The sequence below is a fragment of the Grammomys surdaster genome, unplaced genomic scaffold (genome assembly GCF_004785775.1).
Source record: "Grammomys surdaster isolate TR1022 unplaced genomic scaffold, NIH_TR_1.0 318, whole genome shotgun sequence".
NCBI classification, from domain to species: Eukaryota; Metazoa; Chordata; class Mammalia; order Rodentia; family Muridae; genus Grammomys; species Grammomys surdaster.
In genome coordinates, this window is record NW_021604737.1 from 19,111 (window position 1) to 29,975 (window position 10,865).

A 10,865-nucleotide genomic window follows, 5' to 3' on the forward strand; every position below is an offset into this window, starting at 1 on the left:
GAATATGAATATTTCAGTTGTCAAAATTTGAGAGCATTCCCAGAAATTTGGTTAAAGAAAAAAACAAAAACAAAAATCCAAAAATGAGAAAACAGAGAGAGCATTGTGGCAAACAGGTTTCACCTAAAGGGACAACTGAAAACTGAGTGTGTAGCTTAGAAATCTGCTAAGGAAGTAACTCAGATGAGAGGCTGGCTGAAGTTGACTGCAGATAGCCTACAATCATGTACCAGTGTCTCTGAACCTTTAGGAAACTGCAGATCTAACATCACCATCAATTAAAGCTACACTGACACTGAGTCCATGAGAAGACTAAGCAGGGAAAGGCACTGCTGCCATACTGGTGGCCTGAGTTCCATTCTAGGAACCACACTGTGTGGTAGAATGGAAGGCCCAGTATCCCACCAAGCTGTCCTCTGACACCACAATAAAACAAGAATGTAATGAAAAGCATGACAACATCAGCAATGCACACAACTTTCTGCTTCACTTTAGCATTTCTAAATGGTTTCTAAGGAATAGTATTTCAGGCAGGGTGGGTCGTGCATGCCTTCAAGCTCAACAATGTAAGAGGCAGAGGCAAGAGGATCTCTATAGGTTCAAAGCCAGCCTGGACTACAAAGTTCCAGAACAGGCAGAATCATGCCTTGAAAACAGAAAAAACAACAAGCCTTTTTTTTTTTAAACTTTTATTTATTATATGTAAATACACTGTAGCTGTCTTCAGACACCCCACAAAAGGGCATCAGATATCATTATAGATGGTTGTGAGCCACCATGTGGTTGCTGGGATTTGAACTCATGACCTCTGGAAGAGCAGTCAGTGCTCTTAACTACTGAGCCATCTCACCAGCCCAATAACAAGCCTTTTTAATTGTTTAAATTTTAATTTTTTTCTGGTATTAATTGATGGCAAGGAAATCAGGATTGTTGAGAGCGAAACAAAACAAAGTTTAAACTACATCTCCAAAAATAATTTCTGAACAACTTCTCCACTTACCACAGCTTCCATATCTGAAATATTTGGTGGAGCAAAAATTGTCTGTACCATGAACTTATGTTTACTCTTTTCATTTGGATCATAATCAAAGGGCTGTAGCATTACTAAATAAAAAAAGAGAGCACATTATCATCTACAGTTTACGTCCTATTTATTACCATCACACTAACACACAAATTTAATGAATATCATGATGGGTTCAAAAATTTAAATTCTCAAGACGCACAAGCAACTTTATAACTTTCAATTATTATTAAATTCATTTTGTGTTGATTTTAATTTAGATAACTGAGACACTTCTAATATAACTCATTTTTAAACTGGATTTTAAACAATTACTCAGAATGTGTTAATTTGTTTAAATCTAATTTTAAGAAAACAAAGGAAATCATAACTCCTTGATATTTAGACTTTATTCCCAGATCCCAATAGCATTCACTTTTATACCTCTAGACCTGAGTAGCCTGTACCAAGTTTTCAGGCTCCAGGAGTTCAACTGGCATGCTAAACATATGTTACATAAATTCAAGATGAGATCATAAACAATAAATCAGTAATTACTAAGAATGTATATGAGATACATTTATAGTCAGGTTCTACTTCTAAATAGTCCCACTGGGCCTTAAATAAGTTACTATTTTAATATTCTATAAGCTTGAAAATAAAAGCTGTGCTTATCTTAAAATTTAGGAGTATTATCAGAGGTCACCAAGGATTTTAATACACGTATTTCTAACTTCATGATCTGTAATGACATAATCCATTTGTTTTTCCTGCTCCCTTTGTAATTAACAGGAGTTGAGAACTATTATTTTTTATAAAAAAAAAAAAGATTAAAAATCTCTGAAGTGTAGAGAGATTCTCCCACAAGTTAAGTTACATGGAGTCAGTCACACACACTGTCAGACTTGCTGCCTATGGTATATGTTGTTAAGCAGTTTATAAGGGTTGTCTGAGAAAAAAAGGAACACTTTGATGACACCAGCAGATCCCACAGCAGCAATATGCTATGTGCGTGGAAGGAAGTGCTATACACAAGAGTCAAGACACTATTGCTATTTATACTGAAAGGAATAAAAATTCATCTGATTTTATAAGTAGACCCAAAACAGGCATACATTTTTTAAGCAAAACACTTCTGTAGATTCACAGAACATGATTTAATCACCAGTGCCTTTCAAAGATAAATAAGAACAGACTATGGTGGAAAGCTATGGAAATATAGAATAGATGAAGTTTCAAATCGACAATAATTAATCATACACCCACACACTAGCTGAGTAGGCAAGTTTCAGAAAAAAACAAGGTACCCAAGGAACACCTTTAAACAAAAACTGAAGTCAATAAGCAGATAAAAGCACTAAACATCAAGTACAACAATCATGAAATGTCAATATTCAAAACTGCAAAAGTCTAGGACATGAACTGCTACCTGAAACAGTCACAATTGACCCTGGGTCAATAATCCCACTGTTGGGCCGCACACAGTACCGGCGAGGTGCTGTAGTCTTCACTTTGAAACACACTTTTCTGTCCGATGGATTTTGCAATTTAAGATTTGTAGTGACTACATCTGTGAAGGGGCCTGAAAGGTAAGAGGCAGAGGGAGAAAAAATTAACTGGATTCACAACAAAAGCATAATTCAAGATTAAATTAATATAATCTCAATCGCACAGAAAACAGGAATTGTCTCTATTTTTTCAATTTTTGGTGACCTCATTCACAAAATAACTACAATTTTAATTCTTTAATTTTGGTTACATTTATTTATCATGTTTGTGTGCTGCATGTATAAGCCTATGGGGAGATCTGAAGACAACTTTTTAGAACTGGTCCAGAAACCAAACTTCAGTCCTCAGGCTTGGCAACAAGCATCTCCATCCAATGAGCCATCCTATCAGCCAAAAATGTCCTTGTATAACATGTTCCTACCACATCACATGACTGACAGAGTTGTCCAGTGGTCTTCACCAGTACTAATCTTTATAATCACAAGGCCAACTACAAAACTAAAAACAGTATTCATGCGTCTCAATTCATTGACTCACATATGTTAAGTATTTAGGAGTAGTATGTCATATGCTCTATCTAAAAATACAAAGTTTTGTCTTAAAGCTTTAGTTCTGTGCTCAACAAAATGACAAAACATAGAATTCAAAAAGCTGACCCAGCTCTACTTAACCAGTATATCCTCATTTTTATGAGATGTGAAGATGTGAGCTGTGAAATAGGAAGATAAACCTATTTGGTTTTGGCTGAAAGGCTAAGACAGATTATATAGTCTAGTTTATGCAGCAAGAATTTGTTGATTTTGAAGGCATTCTAATTATTTTTAATGATCTTTTGATAGTTTTTTGTTTTAATCTTTTTAAATGGTCTTTTTAAAATCTATTTTATGCTTTTGCTTTTTATTTGTCAAAGGAGTGACGCTGATGATCTAAAGTAGAACACTAAGACTGTAGCATGGCCACAGACCCACATTCAACCACCAGCACCAAAAAGGGTGGGGAAAAGTCAAGAAGGCTGAAGGAAAAGACATTATAAAAGCCTTTCTATTTTTATCTAATCTTTTTCACTCACTTATTTGTGTTATTTAGATTGTATGTCTACATGTACAGCATGGTCAGGAGTCAATGCTCTCCTACCATGTGGGTTCAAGGGATTGAATTATCTTAAAGTTTGGCTGCAAGCTTAACCAGAGTCACCTTCTGATCTGCTTAAATAATAAACAAAAATTATGTTTTTTTAAAAATTTTGCACCGGTCATACTCTGAAATCTGGATTTAGAAAATTCACCAACCAACTATGTACAATAAAGTTCGACTGAGTGTTGGTAAACTGTCTGAGACAGACTTTTTAAGTAAAGATACACTGCATAAGACAGAAACAAATACATGTGCCTAACGCCTAACATGGGAAAAAAAAATTCTTCATAAAGGTAGGGAAATTTAAAAACAGCTTAGTTCAAGCCTTGAGAAATAGAATTTTATTTGAAGTGCTTGTTTCATTTTAAGCTACTCATTCATTCTATAGACAATCTGACACCCTTGGCTGTTCCCCAATTGCTTGTTTCTGATCAGCAGATGATTTAAAATCTCTAGAACACAACTAACCAAGATAAAAGGGAGGATTCCCCTCCCCCAAACCTGTTCACTTTACCTCCCATATACACAGCATTAAGGGTAGAAATAAATACATTTGAAACAAGGAGTCCCCTCCTTAATTGGTGTCAGTGGCCATAAATCATAACAGTAACTGGGAGCTTTAGTGTAGCAGGTTTTTACAGATGACCCTTCTGACCAGCCTGCACAACTACAAAAATAACTGACATTTTTAATCAAGCGCCTATGAATTATGTGTTTTAATGAGTACTTAATATATTACCCATCAAGGATTATATATTCTAAATATAAAAGTTCAAAGATAAAATAATATATCAAAAGGAAAAAGAAGAATCTCTCCAAAACAAAATGCTTAGACAAACTTAAAAAGAATGTCATAAATCCCATAAACCACCTAAAAAGTAAATTGGAGATTGTTTATTCCACTGGATCCCTCTAAGCAAGCATGTAGTCCGAGCTCACTGTTTCCTGTTAAAATGGAAGACTGAAAAGAGTATTGGTAACAGTGAATAAAATAGCCAAATGTTATGGCTAACAAAGACTGCTGCTTGGTTCAAAGAAACATCTGGTCCACATTTTTAAGACACAGAATTCTTTGGGAATCTGATGAAAGCATGCATAGGCATTATTCACAAATCTTAACACTGAATTCATAAAATCTAAGACTGTAATGGGAGCTGTTATCACCCTATTACCCCCCCCCATCGCGCACTCACTAGTTTTTCACATCTCAGGAAAAAAAAAAGTTTATAAACAGAAGGTGCTATAAGCTGCAAACATAATCTTTTACAGAAAATCATGAAATATTTTCTCTTGGCATTACGGCTGAACAGTCCACCAGGAAGAGTGAAGGATACAGAATGGTAAATATTTTGTAATGCTAAGGCAGTCCCACAGAATAATTACATTCCTACACTACTGAACTCAAGTTGCTATAACTTGGGTCTTGAATGTCCCCACTGCCCAGAGTGACTTACTCTATTGGGAAGCAATAAAATCTGTGCCCCCAATGAGAAGAAATCAGGTCATTGGCTGAGGAGATTCACACTTTTAGAGGATTGAAAGACCCAACTCTTCCAAGCTCCTTTCTTCCTGAACATTCTATGACGTTTTATTCTGCCACTAATTCCAACCAAAATGTGTTGTCTGGCCACATTGTTCACTAGCCTATGTCTGTTTTTTCAAGACAGGGTTTTGTGGGACCATAATGGCCCAGGCTTACGGGGGAAGGGAGGATTAAGAAGCTTCTACTCCAGATTCCTCAAATATGAGGTCTGCAGGAGTTGACTTCCTCCCCCCATCACCATGAACTCTAGCAGAAATGTATTACCCTGACAGTTAACAGTCCTCACCCCTTGTTTGACATTATAAGCAGCAGCAGCAGCACCACCACCACCACCCATCCTTGCAAGCCCCTGAGTATGCAGATAAAGTATCTTCTAACATCCTGCCTTGGCCAAAGGTACATGTCCCCAGAGACCCTGGCCACCTCCTCAGGGGCATAAATACCCTCTCCCCCGAGCAATAAATAAACCAGTTCTCCAAAGCTGTCCCCAGGTATGTTCTTTACCTACACACACTCACTGTCAACCAAGATCTTGCACTGCACCCACCTGCACCCAGCAAAGTGTCCCTCCCTCCAATAGAACCTGGTGTGCAATGGGCCTGGTTACCCCAAGGAAGAAGCAGAAATGGTGCAGCAAGGTTTATCTGTGTAGCTTTGGCTGTCCTGGAACTCACTCTGTACACCAGGCTGGTCTCGAACTCTGCCTGCCACTGCCTCCCAAGCTCTGGGCTTATGGGAGTGCACCATGACTGCCTGAGTCTCTCATCTATATCTTAAACTTGATATTCTATTAATATCTAAAAATAAAACACAAACATAGGGGGTAAAATCTTTTAGGATGCATTTCTAAAAACAGGAAACTTTTTTCTTTTCCATTCAACACTTTAAATGTGAGGTTCGCCATTACAAAACTTTATCAATAGCAATGTCATGCTTAAAGTACCAATACAATTCATGTGTGTTAGTTCACAAATATTCACCAGTGATTCACTGACCTGACTTCACCAATATATATACTGTGGTTTTTTTCTTCTATAAAGGATAAGGAAAAACTAGAATAGTAAGTAAGTTATTTTTCTTAAATCCAGACTTATTAAAGTAGGTATAAGCATGTGTCTTAGTTAGGGTCTCTCTATTACTGGGAAGAGATACCCTGACTAAGGCTGCTTATATAAAGGTAAACATTTCATTAGGGCTAGCTTACAGTTCAGAAGTTTATTTCATTATGATCATGGTAAGAAGCATGACAGCATACAGGCAGACATAGTGCTGGAGAGGTAGCTCAGAGTCCTACAACTGGATCTACAAACCGGCAGTGTGACACTGGGCCTGGCTTGAGCATTTGGAACCTGAAAACCCGCCCCTAGTTGCATACTTCCTCCAACAAAGCCACACCTACTCCAACAAGGCCCCATTTCCTAATAGTACTACTCTCCATGAGCCTATGGGGGGCATTTTCATTCAAACCAACATAGCATGTGACTTCATTATGTATACTACCAGTCATGCCTAACCATTTATAGACCAAAATGTGTATTTCTCTAGAAAAAGTTTATTTTGTTTTGTCATAGTGAGGGAGGGTACTTTATTAGATTTGTGTATGTAGGTAGATCATTTTATTTTGTGGTAACACATAATACAAACTTTTGTTTTCAATGAAGGAGGTGGAGAGATGGCTCAACAGTTATTAGTGCTCTTCAGAGGAACCAAGTTCAGTTCCCAGCAACCATAAATGTTGACTTAAAATTTAAAAAACAGCTACTAAAATAGTCCATTTTGTGACACCTAGCAGTAAAAATACTCACTACCAATCCCAGTGGTACTGTGTGATATGTGAAAATCAGTACACAGTGAAAAGCATTCTATTTGAAAAATAACACATACACATTGAACATACAGTTTTCACCAACATGTACTTTTATTAGGAAAACTTTACCTTTTAACTATACAGGTTGTCCTTTGAGCAGCTATCACATATAACCCCTCTCAGTGTCAGTGGCATTAAGCCAAATGCATCTAAATCCAGGTATAAGTTAAAAAGGCTTTGAATTGTCTTCTTAGGGCTACAGTTTGCTTGTTGTAAGCCAGGCATGTGAGAGGTAAAAGCAAACGATGAATTACAGGATTGCCAGGGCTGTAAAAAAGCTGTCTCAAAAAAACAAAACAAAACAAACAAACAAACAAAAACCAAAACCAAACCCAAACCAGTATTATTGCTCTTGTAGAGGACTCGGGGTTCCGTTCCCAGCACCCACATGGTGGGGGACTCAGTGAATGCCCTCTTCTGACTCCTGTGAATACCAGCCACACATGTAGTATACATACATTTACTAGCAAAGCATTCATACACACAAAAATCTAAAGAAAAAAACTCTTAAATTCCGACTATGGTTCTAAAAATAGAGCCATTCTTTCTAAGTTTTAAAATTTCATCCATCCACAATGAAATGAATTACTGATAATAAAATGTTCTTCAATAGTCAAGCTAAGCTCAGCTACAAAGAGAATCAATCAAGCAGGGGTAGAAAGCAGCTTGCTTTTTGTCCTTTATTATGACACTCTTCATAAAGAATACTCACCTACACACTCCAATTCCATTTTATCAATGCTGTGCTCTTTCAGATGTTTCCTATCTAACTCTTTGGGCATAAGGCTTCAAGAGTCTAGCATTTCTACCTATATTCCTCTCCTTTCAGGGATGTGTTAAGCAGAAAATAGTCTTATAAGATAATGCCTCCTTTCTGAGGACCAGATCAGGTATGGTTACTGCCCCATACTCTGCAACAAAGATCAGGTAAATTTCTGTGCAGAACACCATGAAAGATTAAAGTTCTCTAAGCTCAGGGTTTCTTTGCTCTATGCAAAGTCACTCTATGGATAGCTCCAATTTGAAGCCCTTTGTCAGCCATCTTAGAACCAAAGGTGACCAAGAAAAAAAATCACAATTACAAAATCTCTTGTACTGTCATGAATAACAAAGTAGTACTTCAATTCAGATGTTTTCAAGTGTTCTAACATCCATGGAATTGTAGCAAGTGAAATTTTCAGTCTTTTCACAATTGCTGACATTCTTTCTTAGTTCTTCACTATGGCACACAGATTATGCTAGTGGCTTCTATATAGCAGCACAAAGTTCAATACCAAAGAATACATCTTTAAGGGAATCACAGCCATCTGTACAATTCATATGAAACATAATCCATATGTATTTCATGGTGTTTCACATTTTCCTACTATATGTATGCCTTGTCCTGTTCATTCTCTTACACCATATCCTCCTAAAGAAACAATTTATTCCTGACTAAAATGGAGATGTTAACAAGCTTTGAGTCCTTTTGCTACTAAATAGATTATCTGTTGAATTACCATATACAAGAAATATGGCTAACAGTCATTTTTAAACAAAAAATAAAAAGCAAAAATATACATGTTTTATTTCAAGTATCATTCTTTCTTTTCATAAATCATTCTAGTCCTACAGTTTTATTCTTTGACCATACTATATCTTTACTGTACTCTTATCTGAATATAAAAGGTAAAAATCCTGCTGAGGGCTGGATATTCCCCACATAAATACATAAATAAAAGTCATTGCTATTTACTATCTTTTCACAGGTTTTGCCAAATTAGCTTAAACTAGCTAAATAGTTTCCTAGGCTGGTGCGGTGGTTCTTTAATGCCAGCTCTCAGGAGGCAGAATCTGAGTTCAACATCAGCCTGAACTCAATTGTTTCAGAACAGTCAGGGACTGTGTAAAAGACCTTGTCTCCAAAAACAGTAAAAGTAAAACCAGGTCTGACTCCAGAGCCTCAACTGTACTTATTTCCATAAATACACATAGATTCCTGAAGCATTACAGCAATCAAATCAGCACTATATACTTATTTCCTTTGGTCCCACAGGCCAATGTTAAACACTTCCTAAAACAAATAATATTTTATATCCAAGAAAGCTCTAAACATGTTTACTACATATTTCTTTATGTGTATGGATGTTTTGATTGCATGTACATCTGGGTTTGCCTGGTTCTTGTGAAGGCAAGAAGAGGGTGTCAGGGCCCCTGGAAATGCAGTTACAGATTGTTATAAGCTACCATGTGGTGCCTGAAAAATAGAACACAGGTCTTCTGGGAAAGCAACAAGCACTTTTAACTGCTGAGCCATCTCTAGCCCCTACAAATTTCTTAAGCAAGTAAGTCATCTTAATTTATTTACCTGTTCTATACTGCACTGAGCTATCATGAGGACCAGTTCTATTTCATGCACTGCTATATCTACAGCAGTTACAACAATGTCTGACAGTTACTGGCAAGCATTTCTGTACAGATACTGTTGTACAAATCAATAGTCCCATTTTCTGGAAAAACAATATCAGTCTTTTTAAGATTTATTTACTTACATATTTTATGTATATGCTGTTTTAAAGGGCAATTTGATCCCTCGGGACTAGTTATAGATGGTTGTGAGCCACCATGTGGGTGCTGGTAATTGAACTTAGGACACCTAGCAAAGCAGTCACTGCTCTTATTTGCTAAGTCACCTCTCCAGCTCCAAATGAGCTCTATTTCTACTCAAAAAGGTTTAGTTAAAACACTAAAATATAGCCCTTTATAAAATTTCACTAAAGTATTGGTTTGAGATTAGTGCTAAGCCAAGACTTCATAATTTTACTTAAGCCTCTCTAATATTTCAAAGCTTTAATTATTTAAGCTGCTTACTGCACTTATTCATCCATAGTGTATTATGTAAGTAAACAATTTCCAAATATATTATGAAAAACTCACCAAAATGCACTTAATAGAGGGGAAGTGAGTGTGTAGTCATTTGAGGAGGGAGGATGTCACGTCTGCCCACAAGATAGGTCAAAATCATTGTTAAAAGCTACCAATGAGCTGGAATCATGTCTTTTACTTCTTTTAAACCACTTCCCAATACTGCAGTGTTATTATGGGCATATAAGTCCAATACCCATTTGTCATCTTCACAAAAGAAAGCACTTTAAATTAAAAGTTAAAACAATTATTCTTTTCATTGAGAGCAATAAAGACAGGCAGGAATGGTTTCTGTTATTGGTGTATTATGGCTTTGTTAAAACAACATAATGTAGAATACTGAATGGCTTAAAGTCTAAAGCCATTCACAATGTGACTGATCCCCAAAATTAATCTAACCATTATAGCTAAAATGATCTCTTAGATCCCTCCCATCTCCAAAATTAAGTGACATTATAAGCAATTCATTATCTTGAAGGTGTCTTTCTCAATGGTAGCTAAAGACAGTAGACAATTATTAGTCCTCCTCAAACATTTAGGATTGCTTTTTAAGACATTCCAATATATTATACTCTGCTTTCTGTGATTATTTTGTTTTGTTCTAGATTTTTGTTGTTGTTGAGCTGTTTTTAGCTTTAGTCTATTTTCATATGTAGCCCAGAATAGCCTCAAACTTACTACCAAAAAAAAAAAAGTGTGTGGGGGCGGGGCTGAGGTGGGAGGGTGTGAAGACTTTTCCAGAAATTTTCCAGATCCATTAGCAGCCAGTGGTAGTGGCACACACCTTTAGCCTCAGTGCTCGGGAAGCAGAAGCAGGTGGATCTGTTAGAGTTTCCAAGCCTGGTCTATAGAGTTCCAGGACAGCCAAGGCTATACAGTGAAACCATGTCTCAAAAAAAAAAAAA

General features: G+C 36.6%; 1 protein-coding gene across 3 annotated transcripts in view; it reads right to left on the bottom strand.

Moving 5' to 3' along the window:
* The window catches only part of Vapa (VAMP associated protein A), a 40,825-nt gene that overhangs the window by 15,776 nt on the left and 14,184 nt on the right, over positions 1–10,865 (bottom strand). For all 3 annotated transcript variants that reach the window (XM_028777974.1, XM_028777972.1, XM_028777971.1), the window contains exons 2-3: positions 2,433–2,585; positions 1,001–1,104 (exon numbers count right to left, since the gene is read on the bottom strand). In XM_028777974.1, coding sequence (XP_028633807.1) covers positions 1,001–1,104; positions 2,433–2,585 — 257 coding nt within the window. The remainder of the gene's footprint in view (positions 1–1,000; positions 1,105–2,432; positions 2,586–10,865) is intronic.